The sequence below is a fragment of the Antechinus flavipes genome, chromosome 1, assembly GCF_016432865.1.
Source record: "Antechinus flavipes isolate AdamAnt ecotype Samford, QLD, Australia chromosome 1, AdamAnt_v2, whole genome shotgun sequence".
NCBI classification, from domain to species: Eukaryota; Metazoa; Chordata; class Mammalia; order Dasyuromorphia; family Dasyuridae; genus Antechinus; species Antechinus flavipes.
This window is the reverse complement of record NC_067398.1, coordinates 251,246,800-251,274,242: the sequence shown is the minus strand read 5'-3', so window position 1 is coordinate 251,274,242 and position 27,443 is coordinate 251,246,800. Positions and strand designations below refer to the sequence as shown.

The following is a 27,443-nucleotide window of genomic DNA, read 5'->3' as shown; positions in this document are numbered from 1 at the left end:
GGTCACATGGATAGTATATGGCAGAGCTGAGGTTCAAAATCATGTCCTTTGATTCCAAAGCCAGAGCTTTTTCCACTGCATGAATTTATAAATTTCCAAATGTATAAAATGAAAATTTTAGTATTTGTAGATGGATTTGAGTCAGGTTTGTCTGATGAAATAATATTAATATATGATAAAATATAATAATAATAAGTGGCTGAAATAAATATATATGCAGCTTGGGGTACAGCAAATAGAATACCAGGCCTAGAGTCAGGAAGACTTGAATTCAAATTCAGTCTTAGACACTTACTAGCAGTGTGATCCTGGACAAATCACTTAACCTTATTTGCCTTGGTTTCCTCAGCTGTAAAATGAGCTGGAAAAGAATATGGCAAACCCCTGCAGTTTCTTTGCTAAGAAAACCCCAGATGGAGTCATGAAGAATTGGATATGACTGAAATGACTGAACAACGACATAGATATAATTATTATATACTGTATTATATAGCTATTGTATAACATATCATATATATGAGTATATATACATAAACATACATGTATATGTGTGTATGTATATAAACTGAATCAGATCTCTTTTGGAGAAAAGATTATGATGCATTGGGGTAAAACTCTCTTTCTGGTAAATGTGTAAGGTAGTAAGGGCAGACATTTATAACTAGGTAAAATAGGCTTAGATAAGCCAAATTGGTAAGTGACAGAGCCTGTAATTCCTAATTCTGTGTGCTCCCACCACTATCTAAAGAGTCACCCTGCATTCCCTGACTTCCTCATCATTCATATATATATATACATATACACATATATGCGTATATGTATACACACACCCCCCCACATCCACACACACCCACGGGAAGGGGAAAAATCTATTGGGCAAATACCATATGTATCTACGTGTTTTCCTCTTTGAGCTAACCCAACCTGGTTTGGGGATATATGTTCAATTCTTTCTAGTATTTTCTTATAATTTTTTTTCTTAGCATCACTTTTAGTCTATTTCTTTGATATTTCCTGGATCCAGCCATATGGGCACCAACTTGTTTGCCCCCTTCCCATTCTACCTTCTGTCAAAGGATCTCTGTACTAATCATAAATTAGCACTCCCAAGTTGCCACATTTACATCTACCACTGAGGAGATGGTTCTGTCTATAGTAAAAAGGAGCCTACATAATTTACATTCAAATGACATTATTCATCACATTGCATAACATCAGGATGACCATATTGGCTCCAAATGTCTTTCTGGAGAGTAGGTTTCCTGTTTGACACAGACAGGAATTATCATGGCCTCCACACTTCCCATCCTCCTGGAAGCTTTGACCTCTTCCTTTTCTGACCTGGACTATTAGCCCTTCCTTAGGATGCCTCCTTCTCGGTCCTCCCTTCCTTTCCTCCACAATGGGGGTTTAGCATGCTGATGCCAGATTTAATGCAAACACAGATTGGTTTTAGCTCTAATACAGCCCAGAACTCCCAACCCCAGACAATGCATCAGCCTCTGAGTCCTCATCAGCTGGGGCTTATGGTGAGTTGTTAATTTAAAATACATTCTGTCTATATTCCCAGACTATGTGGTAGAGTCTGAGACAGGAATTTAGGGTGCAGGTAGGGAGGAACAAGGCTCCCGTTACCCACTTGTGGGGTGATGTCTGCTAGCTTTCTCCACAGGGACTTCCACCTCCTTTCTGTCAAGGTTTCCCTGTGGCCAGGATGGTGTTCCTATGGAAGGTCAGTGGGCAATCCTCTGAGATAAGAGATCCAGAAAGAAAGAGTACCAGGCATTCCAAGTCCAAGGGAAAACATACGGTCAGAAACTGGGCTAGAAGCCAAGTTGAATAAGATGCCCGGATGTGCTGGGACTAGTGAGTTAAGGTGGAAGAGACTTTTATTCCTGCAGCTGGTAAGTCTTGAGTGCTGGAGTTCTAAGCAAGTCTTGTCCCCAGTAAGTCTAGCACCAATATGGGGAGCCCATAGGGGATGGGATGGGCCATCAGGCTGTCTAAGGAAAGGTAATTGCATCTAAGTCAGAAACAGAGTAGGTCAAAGCTCCTGTGCCGGTCAGTAGTAGAATCAGGTCCATGAGTTGTTGATGCATTTCCAGACTGAGTGAGAGGAAGATTCAGAGGTAGAGGGGAAGATGAATTGGTAAAAGATTTGAGTTTAACTCAACTAGTTTTACTGAGTTTAACTGAGGTTAACTAACTTACCCAGATGATACAAATAATAAGAGAACCTGAAAAGATGATAGAGCATGTGGCTTACTTCTTCACATTTATCAGTGAATCTTACAGGAGACTTACCATGAGAAAATATTAATAATATTTGTAAAATGATTAGACCAATGCTTGGCACATAGTAATTACTTGAATGCTTGCTTCTTCTCCCCGACCTCCCCACTAGGGAGCCAAGGAAAAAGACATCATTTTTTGAGTGAGACAATGGGTCTTAAATTAATATCATTTTATCAATGATTATGATTATTTTTATCAAATAATATTTGATAATAATAGCATTTTTATAGGATTCTGGGGTTTGCAAAGGAATTTACAGACATTCATTTAGTTTTTACAATACTGGGAGGTAGGTTTTATTATGTTATGTATTTATTATACTACTATTACCTGTTATATTTTTATATATTTATATATTAGTTTATTTTATTATGTTATTATTTATCCACTTGAAAGATGGAAAACAAGCTTAGACAAAAGAAATGATTGATTCATATTGATAGAGCTAGTTATGTATCTGAGGAAGGATTTGAACACAGGTCTTCAGGGTTATGAGTACCGTAAGCTATCTATTATACCACACTGCTTCTCTAATTATAGAAAGTAGCTAATATATATTGAGCAGGCATTTCCACAACACACTTCACAAATCCTTGGGTATCTAGAGGGAGTGAAATGTTTTAGAATGAAAAGAGAACTGGAAAGATTAAGGGGAATGGAAAAGAATTGAAAGAGGTCCTCTAAGGCATGGTTTAATGGCATCTGCAGGTCTCCACATTGGAATAGAATACAAAGAAGGTAAAATAGGGTACAAAATAAAGTAAAACGCCTTCCTTAGGATGATCCAAATGTTAGAAATAGGGAAGAGAGAACATTTTAAGAATTACTTGAAAAAGTAAGGTTGGCTTAGTTCAAGCCTAATACAATTTTTATACATTAACAGAGAGGCAGCATTGCCTAATAGATGGGCTTAGGATGGGAATCTAAATAGATTTGTGAGGTCATTGCATTGACTTTGGCAAAATTATTTATTTTGGTTCTGCTATTTATCACCTATGTGACTGCCCCCTCTAGGCCTCCTTCCTTTTAAGGCTTTTATCTCATAATCCTCTCAGGGCCATCATTTTTCCCCCTCCATCTATAAAATAATGGCTATACGAAAGATGAAAAATATTCCAAACTCAAAGCCCATATTAGATGTAACTCATAAAATATTTTAGAAACTTATCCTGTCTTTCCTTCTCCCTTCTTTCTCATTCCTCCTCAAACTGGAAGTATCAAGAATTTTGCATACCTGATGGACAAAACTTGATTACTAAGAAATAGACAGATTCTGAAGCAGCCAGATGAAAGTGAGCATGGAAAAATTACAATCCTTTAAAAACTTGAGTTTTCTGTGGTCTACTCAAAAAAATGGAGAACCATTGGTCATGATTCAAACTTGATCCAGGATCCTCCAAGAAAACCACTTGCCAGTCTCTTTAAAAGACAAAAACCTTTCCATTCTATGGTTTATTGTTAATAATTTGCAATCAGCATTGTCTATTATTTAATCTGAGTTTTCTTGCCTTTTAATATCTTAATTTAAATTATATATATATATAAACATACATACACACACACACACACACACACAATTCTTTAAACCTTCTTCTTTTACTCTTTATTTTTAACTTACACAAGCCTTCCTCTATTTCTTGTAATTCTTCATGTTTGATACTCATTATCCTTCAGTCACATATGCTTTACATTCTTTTATCACATCACAATTTGTTTACTTATCTCCATTTTGGGGGCATATAATTTATTTCCATATTTTTGCTAGTGCAAAGTAGTACTTGTATGAATATTTTGGTTGTGTGGTACCTTTTTGTCATTATCTCCTTAAGATGAGGGGCTGAGAAAGAATTGGAATGGGTCCCCAACGTCATGCTTTAATAGCTTTCTTTTTCATTACTCTTCCTCATTTCTTTGTTATGTTATCAAAAGGTACTGGTATGGTAGGGGGAAGGAGGGGATGGAAGAGAAAGCTTTGTTTCTTCCTTACACACACACACACACACACACACACACACACACACACACACACCTCTAGATTCAAAAGGAATTCTCTCATTTGTAAAGTGAAACACTCATATTGTACTTCTTCCTTTATATTCCTTCCTAAGAGTCCTCTCCCAGTCAAATATATTTCAGCAGTTCAAAAAGCTCTGTTTTCTTTCTCAGATCTTCCTATTTATAGCTTACAGTTGTTGGCATGTACTCATGGCTCTGACTACTTAATTTATATCTCTTGCATGCCTCAGGAAACTTTGGAATCTGCATTTCTTTGGTGGATGCAATTGTCTTCTCTCATTCCCTGTCTTCCTTTCTTCCCATTCCTTTCCCAATCATCTCCATCATCTTGATGACACAAATGAAAATCGAAGACCATTTTGATTTCAGTGATTGCAGCTTACAACAGTTTCCACGTAAACAAGTGGGCCCCTGGCCAGCAAAACTTGTAATTCAGATAATGAAAAGGTGTCATGGACATGAAGAGAATCACAGAGGATGCACTCTGTAATTACAAATTAGATTGGAAAGTCTTGTTTCCCATGTGAAAGGGCCCCACTGGATCTACAGTAGTTAAATAAAAAGAGAAGGATGCTAGTAAAGGTGCCCATCAATGCTGAATGCATTATGGGGACAAAGAAAGAGAGTGATAAACTGTATTTCAGGGTTTGTACGTGTCTACAAACCCATTCTGTATAGATTATAGCAACAGCAGAGCCCGTGGCATGGAAGGTTCCATGGAAACACATTTCCTGCTGCAACTACTCAAGCTCCTGGAGGAAGAGGGGGAAGGGCAGTGTTAGAAAAAAGGCAAGAATATCATCTACATTTATATCTTAAAAGTGAAAAACTGTACAGATTCTACACTAGACTGGTAGGAATTAGGATTGAGAAATAATAAAAATAATAAAGAATAGAAAGGATAACACTTAAAAGTGGATCATGTATATTTTCCAAAACTCCTGTGGAAAACAGTGTCAGTGTGTCTTGCTGGGGATTATAGAGTTTCCATTGTATACTGTCTGGCATAGAATACCATTCAGTGAAGGTTTTTGATGAGGAACTAATTCATAGGGGAATGTGCCATGTTTTTCTTATCTCATTTAGTTCTCTAATTATGCTTAATAAGAACTTATGTTCAAAAAATTAATTTCACAATCTGAAAAAAAGATCTGGATCAACTACAAGCTTAATAGGAGTAATTCATGATTCTATTTGGGGTTTTGTTGGCAGAGATACTGGAGTGGTTTGTCATTTTCTTCTCTAGTTCATTTTACAGATGAGGAGACTGAGGCAGATAGAATAAAATAAACATTGGATCACACAGTAAGCACTGGCCTGGAGCACTGGTGTCAGAAAAACCTGAGTTCTGACTGCAGATAGTTACTAGCTGTGTGATCCTGGGCAAGTCACTTAACCCAATTTGCCTCAGTTTCTTCATCTGTTAAATGAACTGGAGAAGGAAATGGCAAAACCAATGGAAAAAAACCCAGATGGGATCTTGAAAAATCAGACACGACTGACAACAATTGAGCAAGATCTCTTTGAGAATGAAGGAAAAACAACAATCCTCCCCCCAAGCCCTCCAAATACTTTTAAATAATGACTCCAAACAAGTTCTAGAACCCCAAAAGACTGAGTGAAATAATTTTCTAACCCAGGGCAACTGAGGTTAGAAAGGTCTGTTGTACCAGGGTAAGAGTGGAGTATAGTCCAGTGCAGACTGGAACTCTAGCAAACCAGGGTGACTGAATTTGTGGGAAAAGTGGCAGTTTCCAGACCACTCAGATCACAGATGGTAAGGGGATCAGCCAACAAATCAAAAGGAGATTTACAAAGTTACCCGCCAGGGGCAGGACTCTGTTGCATTGTCTATACTTGGATCTGGGTGGCAGTCCTGGATCTTAGTCCCAGTGGAAGGAGCATTAGTGCAGTAGAGCTTGTAGCTTCAGGGCAGCAGGGACCCTCATCACAATTCCAGGATTGGAAGAAATACTTGTGGTAGCTCACAAACCAGACTAGGAGAGTAGGAAACACATCTCTCTCTAGATCATACCATCTCAAAAGAGCCAAAAAACTCAGAGATCCCCAAAATTACCTTTGAAAACATGAAGCTTGGGAACATGCCCTCTTCACTGGGGAAACATAGCTTTAGCATAGACTTAAAAGACAAGAAACATGTTGGAAAATGAGCAAACCGCAGGAAAAAAAAGTTCTGGTGAAAAGGATGATCAAAACACACACTCAGAAAGCAACAAAATCAAAATTCCTGTATCCAAAGCCTCAAAGAAAAAAATATGAATTGGTTTCAGGCCATGGAAGAACTCAAAAAGGATTTTAAAAATCATGAGAGATAGTGGAAAAATTGGGAAGAGAAATGAAAATGATGCAATGCTGAATAAAACAATAAAATATAAGTCATTCCTCAATTGATAAATGGTCAAATGATATGAATAGGCAGTTTACAGACAAAGTAATCAAAGTTATCTACAGTCATATGATAAAGATGCTCTAAATCACTATTGATGAGAGAAATGCAAATTAAAATAACTTGAGCTATTATCTCATACATTCAGATTGGCTAAAATGACTGAAAAGGAAAATGACAAATGTTGGAGGGGATATGGGAAAATTAAAACACTAATGTTGCTTGTTGTAATATGATAATGATGTGTTTGTGAACTGATTCAACCATTCTGGAGAGAAAATTTGGAATTACAGCCAAAGAGCTATATAACCATGCAAACCTTTTGACTAAGCAATATCACTAGTGGGTCTGTATTCCAAAGAGATAAAAAACAAAAAGGAAAAGAAACTACATGTAGAAAACTATTTATAGTAGCTCTTTTAGTATGACAAAAATTGAAAACTGAGGGGATGAACATCAATTGGAAGGGCTGAACAAGTTTTTGTATATGTTTATGATGGAATACTATTGTGTTTTAAGAAATGATGAGCAGGATGCTCTCAGAAAAACACAGAAAGACCTACATTAACTGATGCAAAGTGAAATGAACAAAACTGGTACATTGTACATAGTAACAGCAATATTATATGAGGATCTACTATAAATAACTTAGCTATTCTCAATGATGCAATGATCCAAAACAACTCTGTAGGCCTTAGAATGAAAGGTGCTGTCCATCTCCAGAGAAAGAACTGATAGAGCCTGAATGCAGATCAAAGATACTTTTTCTTTTCTTTTTTTTTTTTTTTTGTCTGAGTTTTCTTTCACAAAATGACATGGGAATGTGTTTTCCATTACCTCACATATATAATCTATGTGAAATTGCTTGCCTTCTCAATGGGGGAGGGAGGGAGAGGAAAGAGAAAAAATTTGAAACTCAAAATTTAAAAAAATGTTAAAATTGTTTTTTATATGTAATTAAAAAATATATTAAATAAGAAGAGAGAGTTTAAGGAACTGGGGACATTTAGCCTGAAGAAGAGAACACTCAGGAGAAATGTAATAGCTATCTCTTAAGTATCCAGAGGTCTTATTGGAAAAGGATTAGATTTATTTCATTACTCTCCAGAGGGCATAGCCAGACAAATGAACAGATGTAAATTATAGAGAGGTTACAAAAAATACTCCCTCTCTTGATATTTTTATTTACTGCTATCTGGAATTTGCTCCCTCCTTTCTGCCTTCTATCTTCCCTGGCTTCCTTCAAGTCTTAGCTAAAAGTTTATATTTATAGGATACCTTTCTTGTTTTCCTTTAATTCTTGTGTCTTTCCTTTATTGACCATCTTCTATTTATTTTGTATATTGTTGATTTGAATATAATTGTTTATATGTTGTCTCCATTAGATTGTGAGCTCCTTGAGATTAGGGAGTAACTTTCTTAAAAAAAAAAAAAAAAAAAGCCATTTATTTATTTATTTATTTTAATTGAAGTTTTTATTTTCAAACCATATTCAAGGATAATTTTTTCAACATGGACCCTGTGTTCCAATCTCCTTCTCCCTCCCCTAGATGGCATGTAATTCAATATATGTAAAAGATGGTAAAAATATCTTAAAGGGGATTATTTTTCATTAGTGTTTGTTTTTAATGTGAGGTAATCAGGGTTAAGTGAGGGTCACTCACCTTGGAAGGGAAAAGTGTTGGAGGTTGGATTTGAACTCAGGTCTTCCTCACTCTGGAGCTGGTCCTCTATCCACTGTGTCACCACTTTTGCCTTTCTTTATATTCCCACTATTTTAGAGCAGTGCCTGGCACATAGTAGGTGCTTAATAAATATTTATTGACTGATTTGACAGTGTAGACTTGGTGTCAGGAAAAACTTTAACAATTAGAGCTGTCTAAGAAGCATAAAATGCAATCATCTTTTTATGGTACTATGTTATAGAACTATTTGTTTTATTACATAAATTAAAAATAATTTTTTAAAAAGTGAATGGGTTACATTGGGAGGTAGTGGCTTCCCCCTCCTTGGAAGTCTTCAATCAGAGGCTGATTAAGGACTTGCTAAATCTATTGTGGTGGGAATTACTTTCAGATTATGGGTTGGAGGAAATGGTTATTGAGACACTTTTTAATTTTAAAATTCTGTTATTCTGTAATTGCACAGGAAAAATGATGACAATGTTTCTATGACTTTTTTTTCTCCTGCTGCAGGATTATCCTATGGGTTGGCAGATATTGTTGTGATCCCATTATTGCCTCTATTGATTCTCAATATCCATCCTGTACCAGAACCCTGCACCCTTTAGGAGGCCCTCAGGATCTTTTAACTGGCAACATGTACTTTCCTGCTGGCATTCTCTAAAGCCACTTAGATCAACTCAAGAAGCAGCTCTGGGTCACAGTCCCTTCACAGGAGAAGAAGGTCTTTTAGTGAACCTTGATTCTCAGGAGTTGGGCCATAACTCATTTCTGACTCCTGCTGTCCCCAAAGACTTTCCTCAGAAGAAACACCCGATGAAGTGAGCTCCTGAGGCCGGTGCCTGCTGATGCTAAATCTCCCCCTCTCCCTCTAGAGGTTCTCCTGGCTTGAGGGCTTGCCCGGCAGCAATGTTGCAGTGTAAGCATGCAGAGGAGTTCAGTTTTGGTCCTCGGGCCTTGAAGGACGCCCTCATCTCCACCAACCCTGTTCTACAGGAACTCTATGCTAAGGCTTTTTCCACCACTGAGAGGCTTTTCCTCTCTGAAGCATACAACCCACAGAGGACCCTCTTCTGTACCTTGGTGATCAGGACTGCCTTTGACTGGCTCCTGAGCCACCCTGATGCTCCAGAGGACTTTGAGACTTTCTACCACTCTCTTCTAAGGAGGAAACAGAGCATGTGCCGGAAGCATATTTACCTACAGCCAATAGGTAGGCTGGGTTGGGGGAGGAGTGGATGAACATGGTTTTGGGCTCCAGGCTTCACACCCCGATCTGGACAGGTCAGGGTCTAGGTCTATATTAAAGTCTCTCTGGCCCCCCTCGAGGAAGATTTCTGTAATTTATAATTCTTAGAAGTTATAACCCAGAGTACTTTGACTTCCCTAAGCTGCAAAATATTTTGCCTCAAGCAGTATTTAAAGAATTTAGGAGAGTAAGAGAGAGGGAGGGAGGGAGGGAGGAAAGGAGAGGGAATGTGTATATATGAGATAGAGTGAGAGACAGACAGAGACACACACACAGACAGAGATACCAACACAGAGACAGAGACAGAGATAGAAAAACAGAGACACACACACAGAGACACAGAGAGACAGAAATAGAGACAGAGAGACACAAAGAGAGACAGAACGAGACATTCAGACACAAAGAGGGGGGAAGAAAGAGAGACACACACATAAAAATAGAGACAGAAAGAGAAAAAGACAGGTACAGAGAGACAGACAGACACAAGAAAAGGGTGAAGAGAGAGAGAGACAGAGGCAGACAGAAAGACAGACAAACACAGAGAGAAAGAGAGACACAGAGAGACAGAAGAAAGAGAGACACACACATAAAAATAGAGACAGAAAGAGAAAAAGACAGGTACAGAGAGACAGACAGACACAAGAGAAGGGTGAAGAGAGAGAGAGACAGAGGCAGACAGAAAGACAGACAAACACAGAGAGAAAGAGAGACACAGAAAGACAGATAGACAGAGAGGGGAGAAGAGAGAGGCAGACAGGCACACACACACATGAAGTCAGACAGAGACAGAGAGACAGACACAGAGACAGAAACAGAGCGAGACACACACAGAGACAGAGATAGATAAAGAGAAAAACAAAAACACACAGAGAGAAACAGACACACAGAAAGACAGAGAGATAGAGAGAGAGAAAGGGACAGACAGACACAGAGAGAGACACCGCACACACACAGACATAGACACAGACAGACAGACACACAGAGAGAAACACGTAGGGGGAATAGCAGGATCTGGTTAATAATTTCCATTGGGAATAACAACAATGGAGGCAAGAGAGCTGGACAATTTATTTATTCCTGTGCTGAGAGAGGAAGAGAGAGAAAAAAATGGCATTGTTTCAGACACTTTTTGAAAAGAAATATGATGGCTTTCTACTCCCTTCCTATCCTCCTCCTAATAGTGTTGATTCTTTAAGTTCTAGAGCAAGGTATAATGGAGAAACACTAACCAATGAGCATTAGCAATATCTTAGATATGAGAGATAACACTGGTCCAATAGGTGTGTTGTTGAATGAAATTGGATATAGGTGTCCACCCAAAAGTAAGGGGGCTACTCTGAGAAGAAGGACAGCTATAGCTGCTCAAGGAATTCTGTTACAGTACTACACTCAGAGAGGAGGGGACTCTAACACCAAAGTTCTAGGCTGACTTGAATCTCTTCTTCAAGCAAGCATCATTAAGAGCCAGCCCCTGAAAAGCCAGCCATTTGGATTTTACCTGATCCTTGTAGGTAGATAGTTCACCTTGCATTATAGAGTTGATCCTGACTGTGAAATGAGTGCAACTTGATTGTGTCTTCTTCATTGGCGATTTCTTTGGACTGTGCAGACAAACAGGATATGTCCAAAACAGAAACTGACCATGCTGTTTCTCTTCCTAGATCTAAGTGAAGGCCCTGTAGGGAGTTCCCTCCTGGACTGTCTCCGAGGTTGCGTGGAATCTTTCTTCCTGGGGCTTCGGGTAAAGTGCCTTCCTTCCGTATCAATCTCTTCCATCCACTGCTGCTTCCGTCATAATCGGGACTCTGACAAGATCCAGCTCCATGCCGGTCAGTTTGGATTGGGAGTAAGGATTCCAAGTGGTATTATCTGGTTCTGATCAGTTAGGGAAAATGCCTTTCTTGACCTGTATGCCCTGTGGAAGAAGGAAGGTGGGTAGGATGAAATCCTGTTTTTGTGGGAGAAAAAAGCTAAGGGCGTTGGAAAATGAAATTTCCACAACTAGATTGATTGGTGCCTATTTCCCTTACTTTAGGTAATTACTTTAAAAAAAAAAAAAGCCTTATTCATAATAAGATATCCCAAGGAATATAGTAGAGGTGAGGGAAAGAATCCCCTTAGAATGGCTGATAATTGAGCATCTCTATTTTTTTTTTGGTCTCCAAAGGACATATCTAATTGAAGGTTAGGTTCTTTATAGGGATTTTATGCTATATAAGGACTTTATATTATAGGCCAGGAGACAGGATAGAGGGCAGATGGGACAGGTTGAAATTGATTGACTAGGATCGCTCATTCAGTTGTACATGGACATAGTTGCAGAACTAGAGGTGTTTCAGTTCAAAGTCTTCATTTTTCAAATGACCTTGTCCAAGATCATACTTCTGACTCCAGTGCTAGTGTTCTTTTCACTGTATGATTGTTATAGGATGCTTAAAGTGAAGTTTGGAGAATCCCAATCACTCTCTTCCTCCATCACACACACACACACACACACACACACACACACACACACACACACACATTCCATTATGAAAGTGGAATATGAACCTTGGTCTTCTGGCTGGGAAAAGTCCCAAATGAACTATGTACCTCTCTTAGTTGTTGTCTTCCCGGAGAGTATTTTGCCATTTGGCATGCCTCTGCTTAGATGATTTTGCTTCTTTTTCTTTTAATAATCATCTGATTGGGCCAATCCTAAGATCTTAGGTCCGGAGATTTAGAACTAAAAAGAACTTGGGAGGCCATTAAATCAACTTCCTCAATTTACAGAGGACACTGAAAGAGAAAGAAGTTGTGAACTTGCCCAGATTCACAAATCTTGTTATATGTATGTGTATAAAACATATGTATATGCATATATATAATTATATATATATAGTTTCTTTTTCAAAAAAAGAGTTGTCAATGTCATACAAATTTTCTTCTTTGAATATTGAAATGTTTGTTGATTATGAAGTTCATGTTTAAAAAGGCAAAAAAATTTAAAAAACAATTTTTAATCCCATCCCTTTCCAAATATCAGACAAATCTGCTAGTAAATGTCTGAGGCAGGATTTGGATCTGCTTATTGTCATACTATGCATTGAAAGTAGCCTTCTTCCCTGTCCTGAGGGATTAATACTGGATTTAGGAGTAAGAATGGGAACAAAAACAGATCATGAAGAATTAAAAGGAAGACTTTCTTTGAAAGCTTACTGCATGTAAGAGCTAGAAATGGTTTTGTTAATGTTCTCAGGTTGCAAAGGCTTCCTCTTATTCTAAGTGTCCAAGCGGAGAAGAGAAGGGAATCTCCTTACTTTTTATTAAATGTTTATGTCCTTTGATGAGCTTTTGTAAAGGCAGTTACTTCATGTAGAGGGCCAAGAGGTAAGACTCCATTCCAGGTTTTGAGGCTACCGCTATTAAGACTTTTTCTACAATACATTAACATATGAGAGAAGTTAGGAAATAATGATAAGGATGGCAACAATCCCTCCAGAATCTCACTCCCACTGGAGTGGGAGATTACTTCAGACAAGATAAGATTCTAAGAAAAGTTAGTTAAAAACTGCTATTTTCCTATTGTTGTTTTTGACTAATTTCCAAATTTCATAATCGATATTTTCTCAAAATTTGAGACTTTTACTAAGGTGTTTTGCTCATGAAACTTTTGAGAATCTGTAAGATATTACTACAGCATAAAGTTGTAGTTGCCTATGACTCTTTCCAAAATCTAACTTACACACACATATGACGTGGACATTCTGCACAGAAACAAACCTAGACACAAACAAAAATGACATTGATGAGAATTGTCCCAACTTTGCATAACACCATAAACTTGAAAAAAAAAACCCAACATATTATTATCATCACTTGTGCAAGCATCAACCATTCTTTTACACACTCACACACATAAAAATTACTGTTAAGAAATCTTTTAACTAGCAGAATCTTCAGGACTTGGGATGTTTCAAAAAACAGAAAATTTGCTATCTGAAAATTATTAAGATCTTAGTGGTATACAGCATAGTAATAATTGCATATAACACCTACTGTGTATTTTCAAGCAAAGTATTAAAAAAATATTTAGTAATAGTGTTCAAAAACAAGGGTAGGGAGACAGAGCTTGAATGAAGTTTTCATTGCTATTTTTATGCTAAGGACGGTTTTTACAGAAAAAGAGACAAAGGTCTTTTTTAGATAAGCAAAAAAGTTTTGGTATTGCTGGGTCATCTTAAGTTTAGGGTTTTTTTTTCAAGCCTCACCTTTCAAACCCATCTTTCCAGAGGATTTAAGGCACATTTTACAGTCCAGATAGATGGAATACACATACAAAGAGGCTAACTTTTGTTAGTCAGTTATGGAAATATCCATTGATGCCTAGTCACAAATTGTAAAATTTGTAGCTAAAAATATTATCAATTGGACTTTAGTACCTATTCACCAGAACTTGCCAATCATTAAAGCTCCTTGAATCAGTATTACCATCATCTCAGGGCAAACGGAAAAGCCCTTCTGAGACTGGTTAGCAAATACACCCATGCTGTCCAAGTTACAAGAATTTATTGCTCCTTCCACTGCTTGCAACTGATCCCAGCTTACTTGGTAAGATTTCTTTTAGAATTAAGATATCTTTGTAAAATTTGAAATAATTTTGTCAATTCATTTGTTCCCAAATTCAAATACAGTTTTATACAATTAATATCCCTCACTAATTCCTGATAATCATTTAGAGTAACCAAATTATCCCCTCCAATTTCCATTTTGGAATTGGCCTAAAATCAGTGATAGATTGCATCCAGAATACCTCCTTTCCTATGCTCCCCAAAACCTTCACCACCCCCAATTTTTTTATTTTTTATAAAAACATTTATTTTTATTTTTGTGCTTTTCCTATTTTTTTTTTTTTTTGGTAAGGTATTAATAATACTGTGCTATTTTTCTCCCACTAAGTATTTAAGAAAAATTATTATAGCGAGAAGTGGTATAGCAAAGAATACATATTTTCTTAAAAATTCAAAATAACCTTAAACCTTGACAATACTTGTAAACTGCATCCTAAAATAAGACCTAGTATAGCTGAAGGAAGTGGACTCATGGATCTCTAGTGGGAAGAAAATATGTTCCGTGTTCATAATTAAAGTATCTATGAGAATTTAAAAAATTTTTTTAATATTAAGTTTTTCTGATTTTTAAGTAGTCCCTTGAAAGGTGGAAGTAAGATATTTTGATTTTCCCACAGCTAATGCCTCCTTAAATTAGTATTAGCATTTTTAAAGGCAGGTTGTTTAAATGGAGTTTAAAATTGCCTCCCTTTACTGATAAAAAAAAAAAAAAAACAAAAACAAACTGGCCAGCTTCTTTTAATTTAAATTGGATTATTTAGATCAGGATTTGTATTTCTAAAGGAATAGCCCTTTCTCTTTCTTTTAGCTCTTTTAAAGTGTTTCCTGAACTAGTTCCCTAGGTATAAAAATTTGACTTTTCTTTGGGTCTGTGACTACAGAGAGATCCCAATAGGAAGCCTAGGGGAGGGGAGAAGGTGCTACTTCTTCCTCTCTTCCAGCATTTAGATTTCACAGTCTCTGCTCTCCTGTCTTCCTCCAAGATACTGATTAAAAAAATTTACTTTAAGGATTTAAGGGAACTGTCTCTGAGGGTTGGATAAATATACCAAAAAATAGAGAATATAGAAATTGTAAGATCTCCCAGTCCTTTTCCTTTTAATTAATACTTTCAGATACTATTCTCAGTCCCTGCTATCTGACTGATTTTGTCTTATTCCAAATTCAATATGTGTATTGTATTAATATCAGCTGGACAATAACCAATCTTATAAATTATCTTATTATATATATTCTTATATGATATCTGATATCTGATATTTAATATTTGATATCTTTCCCCTGTGTCAGCCTGGTGATAAACTATTTCTAATGGTAAATTATTTCCAGTGATAAAGTGCCTGTTGATGATCACTGTTTTTCCCACTTTATCCTCACTTTTTATTATTTAATTCCCCTCTTACCTGAATTGTATATGCATGTCTAAGTGGGCACCCTTCCACAAAAGCTCTGTCCATGTTCCGTCTCTAGTTCCGTCGCCACTGTTGGAGTTATTAATTTATTATATTGACAAGCAGTCTCTGCTATTTCAATAAGGGAGTTTTGGTGAGCCAAGTTACCGTAAGACTCAAAACCTGGAATGGAGTCTTACCTCCTTGGCCCTCTACAACTTTATTTTACTCCAACATTAGGAGTGAGCATTAGATTTGGAATTTTAGAAAGATCTAACTTTGAGGACTGTCTCAGATACTTCCTGGGCATGAGCATGTAATGCCGGAGAAACTGAGGCAGGAGAGAGATTAGAGAGTTTTAATATTTTATTAATGGGAGAGTAAGATTGACTGGACAGGACTCTCGTCTCAGATTATCCAGACAGAGATAAGTATACTGGGACCAAGGAATCCATATTGGTCCCAGGGCTGGAGGACCCAAAGAATCCAGCGTCCAGCATACAGCTGCCAGATGCCATTCTCCAGCAATGAATGGAAGAACCCCAACTTCTTAAATACCTTTTTGGAGACAAAGAAGAGAAAGGGAGGGAAAGTTTTTTTATCAGGGAGGGGAAGCCATAAAACCTAAAAATTCCAGAGACAAAGAAGTAAAGATATCATGGGTTGATCTTGGAATATTCTAAAGGAATATTGTAAATCCATAAAAGAATCAGGAGATCTACTCTTTTATCTTGCTAATTTATAACCCAAGAGCGAATAATCCTTAGTTTTACTGGGTCAGAGACAGAACAGTTAAGGTAACTGAGACAGGGAAACTGAGTCAGGATAGTTAAAGAAAACTGTGGCATAACATTCCATACTCTTTCTCCTAAATATTCAAACCTTTGAATCTTAGCACCTTCCTCTAGATACCCAGGAGGTCTTTGACCCACCTTATGTAAAGCAAACGAGCAAAAATAAAACTAGAAAAATGTAAGGACTCATATGGCAAGAGCAAGTCTCTCCCTGATAACCCCAGAGTTAACAGCTGTACAAAGGCTCCCTTGTTGCAAGCATGTCAGGCCCTCTCCAGTTCTGGAGCACCATCTCAGCCAGAGAATCCAGTTTGAGATGGACAGTTAGATCTGTGATCATTTGTGCACTTAACTCAGTCTCTGCTTACAAAGCAGCAGGGTCCAAGGCCCATTCAGAGAGGCAGCCCTCTCCATGGGGGAAGGATGAGGCTTATAGTAGCTCCACCCGTCCCCACCCAGAGAAACAGGACTGCTATTAGAATACAGATTTCTGAGCAGATTATGCACAGTTAGACCATCAAGGCAGGCAAACTCCAAACTTTTTAGGTGCCTCAAGCCAAACTTCAAGGTCCTTTGAAATGCTGAAATACTTAATGAACTGGGGTTACAGGAATGGAAAAACAGATCAGACTGCCAGTGTCAGGACAGGTGTCTGATTTCTAAAACTTTTCTAAAAAATAATCCCCAAAACTGAGTCTGCCAGCGCACTTTTAACAAAATAAGGGATTCTAAAACTAAAGCATCCAAATTCAATCTGAACTAGTGAGATAGGGGATGGGGCAAAAGTGCTTAAGGCAAAGTGAATAGGAGCTAAGGGTTCCCATTCTTTCAGGTATTTTGAAAATATATACCAATTTCCCCAATGTTCTATCTCTACCTCCCCTTTTTTTTCTCACGGAAAGGAATTATCAAATGACCATTCCCCATATAAATCCCAAGAGCAAATCAAAATCCCTATACATAACAGACTAATACAGTAGCATTTCCTAAAAAGGCCTAAAAAGCCCTCAAACATAACAGCAATAATTACACAGTTTTAACAAATCCCATCCCAAATCTTAAAACACACAGTAATAGATGATCCAGGAAAGGTTTAACAATCAGTCATCAACCATTCCCAAAGTCCCTCATATCAGTCCAAAGTACAGTCGATGCAGGGTCCAGTCCATGGTCACATTTTTAAAACTGCTACTTCAGGCTGTGAAGTAATAGGAGGCTCTCATTCCTTGCAGAGTGGGTGTGTGCCGTGGTGACAATCAAAGCTGATCAAAGCTGATCCAGGTTCCAGAAGCAAGCCAATATCTGTAATTTGACCAAAATCTAGAACAAAAACACAAATCTAACACATAAAGATTGGATCAGTCTCAGATAGACTCAGTTCACCAAACTGTTGCAAAACATGAGGCCAAAATGGATTGGCCAGCAGTTTCCTATGTGAAGAGACGAGTTTGCTTTACAGGCCAAGCAAACAGCTGCAGTCTTACAGACCCCTGTTAATTGTCCAGTTATCATGTAGAAACCTTAAAGGAACCAAACACAAATATCCAGTAACAGACAGATGACCAGGCGAAATAGTTGCCCAAGCATTTAGGATACAATGACTACATATGGCCAGACTGAAAATAGCAAGGCATGACATAATTGAATTGCATTAACAGTTCCATTGACCATTGCTCTGATCAGAGAGATCAGTTACAGAAGGAAAAATGCAAGAACATAACTATAACATAACATAAGCAGTTGAGTTTTAACAGCTTATCAATCAATTGTCCAGTAACTGTCACAGGGTGGAGCTTTAAAACTCCCAAATAGCATTAGCTAATTAACTCTAAGCCCAAAAACTTTTACCTCCAATAACAAATGTCATTAATCAAATTTCTGATAAATCTTAAAAGAGTTACCATAACGTTACAGTAATAACAGAAAGAAATTTCGCCTCTAAGTTCACAACTTAGAACAATTATCATATCTAGGTAGATGTTACATGAGTGAACATTATACATACAAATCAGTTTGCTTTTAAAATACCCAATACATAGAAAAATATCCCAAATTGCATATTGTCCATAATAAACATTTTCAAAAGGACAAAGAAAAAAAACTATTATGTTCAGAGGCCCTTTAAATAACCTCAGGATGACCCAATACAATCAATTTAAACTTATACAAAAGACCCAATTCCACATAAAAGAATTCAAGAAGGTTTTTTTTAACATAGCAATTAAAACTTTTAGAAATACTCGGACCAGTATGGATCACATTTATGACCATATTCCTCAACCAAGAAAACTTTTATCTATCAAAAAAAACAAGTATTCAATCAATTTAACCTAAAAGTAAGTATGTCCTTAAAAATCAGTTTGCTGAACTGGCCGTAATCAGATAAGAGAAAAAAAAACAGCAGGAACATACTCAGGGGGGTGAGGGAAGGAGAGGATTCCACGTGGCCACCCTTCCTCCAATCCTGACCCCCTAGAAAAAAAACTTCCCTCAGCTTCCTCACTCAATTTCCTACATGGGGATCCTTTTCAAGATTTAACCCATCAGTTTCCCAATATCAGGTTTCTTCCCAAATCCACCCATTTCCAACTTTCTCTTTCCCCATGACTACATACTTAAACAATCTCCTTAAAGAACTTTCCTTCCCAGATGCTCCTTTGGTAAAGTAGCAGAAGGCAGTGGGGGTGGGTGACTCCTTCCCCCACCTCTTCACCTACTCCCAAAAGTCTTTGTTTCACCTTCCTAACACCATGCGAACCTTTAATTTCCCTTACAAATCAGTCCTTCCTAAATCACCTGCATTCCTCTTTCCTTTTCCCTTCAAAAACCTGTAAGATTCAAAAACAGATTAGGGGCTTTTTCCAGGATTCCCCACCCTCAGAGAGAAGTTAGTTTCCTTTTTCCCTTCCAGAATCCAAAGGGGCTTCTGTGAACTTCCAAGGAAGCCCATTTAGTGCTTTTCTCTGCCTTCACAGAGAATGCCTAGATATTCCATTCAAATGTCTTTCCTTTAAATGTTAGCACCTGCTCTTCTACATATATAACTTTCCGAACTTTCAAATCCCTTTCAATCTATTTTTTCTTTCTTTTTATTTCTTCCTTTCTCCCCTTTTCTCACAGGCTGCTGCAATCAACCAGAGACAGAAGAGAGTGAAAGATTTTTCAAACTTCTTGATATTTTCTAAGCCTGCAACACAGAGGCTGAATCCTTATCTCTTACAAGCTTATTTTAACTTTTAACACAGACACACACAAACAAACATGGAGCTCCAATTTACTATGCACAGTTGCAACGTTGTTTTCCAACCAACAACAGACAAACCACACAGAACATAGAACATATATCACACAGACTACACAGTTACAACATTAAGCAAACATACCCAGAGGATATTCTCCAGCGTCCCAGAAAATACCCATCTCAGAATTTTTAAACCCGTCGGCATTTATTCTGAGACCACAGGTTGCTAGCAACAGAACAGACCAGAACCAGAACCAAAACCAGACAGACTTACTCTCCCGAATGCCGAATCAAATGCCGAATCGATTTCGTTGTCCACTGTAGGCCGGACTGAGGCTGAAGAACCGCTTCCTTTTCCTAGGAGGCTCTGGGGTAGCCAGAGTGCTGGTCTTTTCTCAAGGAACAGACCCAGGTCCTGAGCCCCCCTCAGGCCTAGGTGGAGACGGAGAGGTCTCTAATCTCTAATCCAGTTCTCAGTTTCTATTATCTCGGCGGGACCTCCAAATTGTAATGCCGGAGAAACTGAGGCAGGAGAGAGATTAGAGAGTTTTAATATTTTATTAATGGGAGAGTAAGATTGACTGGACAGGACTCTCGTCTCAGATTATCCAGTCAGACAGAGATAAGTATACTGGGACCAAGGAATCCATATTGGTCCCAGGGCTGGAGGACCCAAAGAATCCAGCTTCCAGCATACAGCTGCCAGATGCCATTCTCCAGCAATGAATGGAAGAACCCCAACTTCTTAAATACCTTTTTGGAGACAAAGAAGAGAAAGGGAGGGAAAGTTTTTTTTATCAGGGAGGGGAAGCCATAAAACCTAAAAATTCCAGAGACAAAGAAGTAAAGATATCATGGGTTGATCTTGGAATATTCTAAAGGAATATTGTAAATCCATAAAAGAATCAGGAGATCTACTCTTTTATCTTGCTAATTTATAACCCAAGAGCGAATAATCCTTAGTTTTACTGGGTCAGAGACAGAACAGTTAAGGTAACTGAGACAGGGAAACTGAGTCAGGATAGTTAAAGAAAACTGTGGCATAACAAGCAAATACCCTCTTTTCTCTAAACCTCAGTTACCTCACCTGTAAAATAAAGTTAATATCAATAGGAATTCACAAAGATGCTATTAAGGTTTAAATGAGTTAATGTATGTAAAGCATTTTGCAAATGTTAAAGGACTATCTAGAGGTCAGTTATCATCATCATCATAATCCTCTTCTTCCTCCTCCTCCAGTTATTATCATCATCATCCCTGAAATATAGAAGAGGAAGCGACTTTTTTTTAATGAAAGAAGAAAATTGGACCTTCTGGAGAAATAAATCCTCCTTCCTTGACTAAGGCTAGGGAGAAACCACTGAGCAAACATGCCCTATAATCATATACTACTACCAAATTTAAGGATTTCTTTTCACTAGTAATGGGAAGAATTTGTTTCCTTAGGTGAGCTTCTGCTGTCTTGATCCAAACTCTCTTACTAGAGGAAGAGGGGTTGAAGACTAAAAACAAAAATAAAAACAGACACTCAGATCTGTCTGATATTTGGAAAGTGATGGGATAAAAAAATTAAAAAATTTTTTGCCTTTTTAAATGTGAACTTCATAATTATCAACAAACATTTAAATATTAAAAGAAGAAAATTTGTCTAGGACATTGAGAACTCACATAGTTTTTTGAAAAATAAACTATACATACATATACATATGTTCTATACATATACATATAACAAGATAGTAACAAAATGACTTTTTTGGTAATGTTTTGCATTTCTTTTTTTCTTGTCCATTTGAAGATGATTTATTGGTATTCCTACTATTTTTTATTCCTTACTTAAACAGCAAAAAGAACATTTCCATATATGCACAATAGAAGAGAAAAAGAAATTTGTAAATGCAACTGTAAATCTTTATTTCATATGGCTTATTTGTATATAACAAATTTCTACCCATTACTTTCTAAATTGTTTACTTTCTGAACTTGGTTATGTTCATTTAAAAAATGTTTCAATGGCCTTTTTTTTTTTTTTTTTTGCATTAAGATTCACATCTCCCTCTTTACCTGTCTCCTTGTCTTCCTCTTCTAACAATAACAAAAAAAGGTAAAAAAGAAAAATGCATTTGTGACAAAAGAAATTCACAGGATGGTCATATCCAGAAATGTATATTTCCTTTTGTACCTTGAAATCATCATCTCTCTGACTGGAATTAGAGGCTTCATCACATGTCTTGTAGAGAAATGGTTGGTTAATTTATTGATCAGATTCTTAAAGATGTTTTTCTTTACAACACTGTTGTCTTTAAACAGATTGTTTTTCCTGGTTCACTTTGGTTTCACTTCACTTTGTGCCAATTCCTATTATTTAGGATTCTCTGTAATCATCTCTTTTATTATTTCTTAGGGTGTAATAACATTCCATTGCACTTTCAATCACTATCCCAATTTGTCCAATCATTCCTCAATCGATGGATATTTCCTTAGATTCTACTTCTTTGCTTTTCTTTCTCCTGTTCTTTTGATCCCTCCTTCAGGATTGATATATTTTTCTTTTAATTAAATTTTATTTTTACATGTTCATTTCCTCTATCCCTTGATAGAAAGGAATAAAAACAAAGTCTTTGTTATAAACATGTATTAAAAAAACAAATTCCCCAATTGGCCAGAAAGTTGTGTGTGTAGTTTTTTTTTTTTTTTTTTTTAAAGCATTGAATTCTACCAGTACATGATGCCATCAGCTGTAATATCATTATGGCATTATTTTTTGATTTAATAGTATTTTATTTTTCCAATTACATGTAAAGATAATTTTCAACATTTATTTTTGTAAGATTTTGAATTCCAATTTTTTTCTCTCCTTTCCTTATCTCTCCCCTCCCCAACACAGCAAGCAATCTGATATAGATTAAACATGTTACAATCATTTAAAACATATTTCCATATTAATTATGTTGTCAAAAAAATCAGACCAAAAGGGAAAAACCACAAGAAAGAAAAAGCAAAAAATAAAAAATAAAAAGGTTAAAAAAAGTATGCTTCAATACACAATCAGTCTCCATATTTCTCACTCTGGATTCAGATGGCATTTTCCATTCCAAGTTTATTGGAATTGCCTTGGATCACTATATTGTTGAGAAAAGCTAAGTCTGTCATAGTTGATCATCACATAATCTTGCTGTTACTATGTAGAATGTTCTCCTGGTTCTGCTCACTTCATTTAGCATCAGCTCATGTAAGTCTCTCCAGGCCTTTCTGAAACCAGCCTACTCATTATTTCTTATAGAACAATAATATTCCATCACATTCATATATCACAACTTATACAGCCATTCCTCAATTGATGAGCATCCATTCAATTTTTAATTCCAGTTAGTTTGTTTTGCATGTGATTATTCCCTCCTTGGAACTGTGGTATTATCCTTCTTTTTAACCCCGCATTCTCTAACCCACCTACCCTCACTTGTTTTCCTATTAAATTTGTTGGATTTCTACATTTGATGAAGGGTGTGTGTTCAACCTTTTTTTCTGTTTCAGAGAAGTGAGGTCCATCTGATGCTAACTTATCCCACCCATTCCTCAATGCTTCTTTAATCTTCTATCTTAATTACATGTTCTATGCTTTCTTTCTTTCATACCAGTATATTCCTACTTTTACCCTCATTTTTCTTCCCCTCTTAAAACACTTAGAATAGAACTATTCTATTCCTTAGAACATGTGTTTTTCTTATTTAACACCCTTTGAAGACATTGAGATTCTGAAGTAATACTTGTTTTTTCTTCCTTTATTAGAATGTTAGCACTACATCATTATGCAGCTCTTTCCCACTGTTTAAACATTAACTTTCTAGATTTCTATGGATTCTTGTGTTTATGTTTTAGATTTCTTATTCAGCTTTAGTCTTTTCATTAGAAATATTTGAAAGTCCATATACTTTGCCCTCTAATTCTAATAGATGTGAAGAGTTTACATTTATGATTTTTTGAAATTTAGTATTCAAATTTTTTTTTTTTAGTCTGGTTTTCTGGGATTCCAGTTATTCTTAAATTACATCTTCTTGACTTATTTTTCAGACCAATTATTTCTTTTTTACATCAGTTAGCTTACATTTTCTTCAGTTTTCAGCCTTTCTTGGTCTTGTCCTAAGAATTCTTAGGCTACACTTTGGTTTACTGAATGTGGTTCTTTTTTCTCAGTCTCTTCTCTGGCCTTTCTGGGAGACACATTTGTCAGAGCTAGTTCTGGTTTTGCTGTTGCTCCACTTTCCTATTGCCTGTGGGCTGCTGGATGACATTTTGTGCAGTTGTGGAGTAGGAATCACAATAATTTCTTATTAGATAGCTTGATATATATTCTCACCTTCATATGTGTGACTAACCCCTAATTCATTGTTCCTTGTCTTACAAATAAGCATAGTAGAGCAGAACAGATCAAATGAATGTCTCATTCTTTACCTTTAGTTTATCACCTTTTTGCCAAGGGTGGCAGGTATGTTTTATCATCTGCCTTTTAAATCACAGTTGATCTCTGCTTTGGTAAGAGTAGTTCTGAGGTCTTTCAGAGTTGTTTCTTTTTGTGTTATTGCTGGAATCACAGAGATTGTTCTCCTGGTTCAGCTCATTGTATCATTCATGTATATAAATCTGTGAATCCATTATGATGGTTAGCTAATTTACTCAAAACCAAAAGCTATTCCTGTTCAGCTAGGTTTCAGATTATTGTGAATCAGAATCCAGGAGATTAAGAATATTTTTCAGAATTCAGATTCAGAAACTTTTTCTTTTTCTTTTTTTTTCCCCTGTGTACTCAGATGCTGATTGCAAATTATTTTTTTTTTACAAATTCCAACATCTTGCATATTTCGATCAGAAAGAGAAAACTGAGGGTTGCCGTAGCTGCTCAGAATAGGGGAAGTAATCTGCCAGATCTCGAGGAGGAAAAGTTGCTTGAGTTGTGAAGGAAAGGGAAACAGAGACCTGAAACTAAAAGTATGGCAATCGAACCATTATTGGTGCCCAGGGAAACTGAGAAATTAAGTGACTTAATCTAAGACTATGTATGTCATGAAATAATACTTACTAAGTCTGTCATCTGACACCTTGTCTGGTTTCCACAGTAAGAACCCCCTTCTTTTTGTATTCCATTACTAGATAGCATTTTGACTTTCCTGAAAAACAATAAACCTGTAGATGCCCTGTGTGTACTGGGCCTCACCCTTATGGACCTGTATCCCTGTGAAACCTGGAGCTTCACTTTTGGCAAATCCCTTCCAGGACAAGGTGAGATCTGGTTCCTGATACCTTCTATCCATGAGAGAAATTTGGGTGGAGCCTTTACATTGAAAGACTAATGCAGGAAAAGACAATTGTTAGGTGTTAGAGAACATAAAATAGAAGACATTTTACAGGAATCACAACAGCTCAAGTTTGATGTCTTTTTTTTTTTTTTTTTTCAGTAGGGGAAGAAATGGGAAGAATATAGGAAAAACTCTCAATTAATCATGATTAGGGAGGAAGGAGGAAAAGAACTTCTGTAGACATGGATTTATTAATACCAGCTAGATTAGAATGGTGGACTTGGGCTAAGAAAATTTAAGTTCAAATTTTAGACACTTTTCTAGCTGTGTGATCCTGGGTAAACCACTGAATTTCGATTAACCTTAATTTCCTCATCTGTAAACTGCAGGGTTGTCTGAGGGCCTCTAAGTTCCCTTTTAACTCTAAATGTATGATACTACAAATATTTTTCCATTTAAAAAGAATTAATTGTCTGCCTTTCCTAATGAGATCATACAGGTGATGAAATGAATGAAAATAGTTTCTGTTACCGACAACCCAAAATTCAGAGAAAAGTCACTTTCTGGGAGAAATGGCTCTTTTCAAGGCTATATTACAGATGGGGAAGAAAGTCACAAGCTGAAAAAGTCTGACTCATTGCCCAGCGAACACCACAGTGATAAATGGGACAGAATGTGGGTGTTTCTTGATGAGAGATTTCTGAGACCACTTTATCACATTAGGGAAGAGTTTACAGTTGCAGAGAAGTAAGATAAGTCCGATTCCCCAGGCCTCTTCATTTCCCCATTCCAGCCTTAACCCCTTAATTCCTAAAACTCACTGTGATATTCTCTCCTTTACTCAGAAGTAGGAGTATGCAGCTTTGCCAGGTTTTCAGCTGATTTCTGCCAGACTCCAGGGGCTGAGGAGATATCAGAGATCACCCTGAGGGTGCCTGAGATAACCCTGAAGGACAGAAATCGGACATTATTCTTCAGCATTCTGGAGATGGTTCAATGCTGCAAGGTATGTGTGCCAGGACAGGTTTTTCCCAGTCTTAGAAGACATGTTCACTTGGGGCCAAATTGAAGCTTCAAAGCCATTTCAGATGTCTGATATTACACAAGTCCTGAGAAGTGGGTCCTGAGAGGCAGTGTGCCATAATGAATAGAGTGGTGGCCTTGGAGGCTGGAAAACCTGGGATTGAGTGAGGTCTGCTTTCTGACCCATACTGGCTATGTGATGTGGGAAATGTCTTAATTTCTCAGTGCTCCAGGCAGAGAAGATAATGGTTTGAATTGGTAAAAGAAATTCATCACCTAGGAGTTCCTTACATTGATAAAATCACAGGGTCTAGTCCCTTCCAAAAATAAAGAGCAAACATCTAGGGGAGGGGGTAGGGGGAAGGAAAAGAACATTTGGAACACAGGGCTATGTAAGGATCAGTGCTGAAAAATTATCCATGCATATGTTTTGAAAATAAAAAGGCATTAATAATATTTTAAAAAGAGCAAAAAGGAAATAGCTTCCTAATTAGTATTAAGTGTTTTATTGGCTGAAGGGGCATCTCACACATGTAATAGGGTGTGGATAAAGTTTAAATTGTAATTGTAAAGATTAGGGGGGCCAGTTTAGGGGAAGAAGGCCTTTACAGAGAATGTAAATGAATCTGAGAGAGTCTTTGAGAGTTTCAGCTGCTCTGGGTGTTCTTCAAGCATATGGGATTAAATAGCTTCCTTAATTCTGAGTTAATCAAGCTGGAATCTCTCCCTAACTACCTCCTCCCTCCCTCCCCCCCCCCAAAAAAAAAAAAAAAAAAAAAAAAAAGCCAAACCAGCCTAAATCAAACAAAACAAGACAGAACTAGAAGTCAGTGAATTCCTTTTCTCCTTGGAATCTATTCAGGGATTTCTCTTGGTCTTAATCCAGCAACCAGTCCAGACGCGGGGACAACCTCTAAGGGTTGGTGCAGGGTTATGGCCTACAATCACGGGTTTTGATAACCAAGAATTACATGGAGCAAGACTTAATACATTTTGGCTGAATGAAATAGATGAATGAATGAGGCTCGTTGTCTGCTGCAGGAACTAACTTCAGATGCTGCAGTCAATAAGAGATTGTTAGTGTCACCTGACATACACTGTATATTTTGACATCCTTCTAATCAGGCATGTGCTAGAGCCAAATCAAACCAAAGACTGATTGTTGAATTTTTAGTGGGAATATTTACACTTCAGAAATTGGCAAACGTTACAAATAAGAGCTTCATTTGTTGCTTGGCTGATTGTCTAGAATTAAAAAAGTTATGAAGAAAATGCTAATATTATAGATTAAATTTAGAAGTGTGACCTGTTTTCACAATGCTGGTTGTTAAACATGTATGGCATACCAATTCTTCTATTTCACATGAAATACTGCCAGTCATATCACCAAAGGAAGGTCCTCAAAAAATGTTTATTTTAATGGAAGAATAGACAGGCTATCTGG

The 27,443-nt window shown here is 37.1% G+C and overlaps 1 protein-coding gene across 2 annotated transcripts in view; it reads left to right on the top strand.

Annotated features, from left to right (window-relative positions):
* AMZ1 (archaelysin family metallopeptidase 1) overlaps window positions 1-27,443 on the top strand; it is a 56,189-nt gene that overhangs the window by 6,399 nt on the left and 22,347 nt on the right. For both annotated transcript variants that reach the window (XM_052000084.1, XM_052000083.1), the window contains exons 2-5: window positions 8,914-9,613; window positions 11,311-11,478; window positions 24,831-24,959; window positions 25,822-25,982. In XM_052000084.1, coding sequence (XP_051856044.1) covers window positions 9,310-9,613; window positions 11,311-11,478; window positions 24,831-24,959; window positions 25,822-25,982 — 762 coding nt within the window. In that variant the 5' untranslated portion in view covers window positions 8,914-9,309. The remainder of the gene's footprint in view (window positions 1-8,913; window positions 9,614-11,310; window positions 11,479-24,830; window positions 24,960-25,821; window positions 25,983-27,443) is intronic.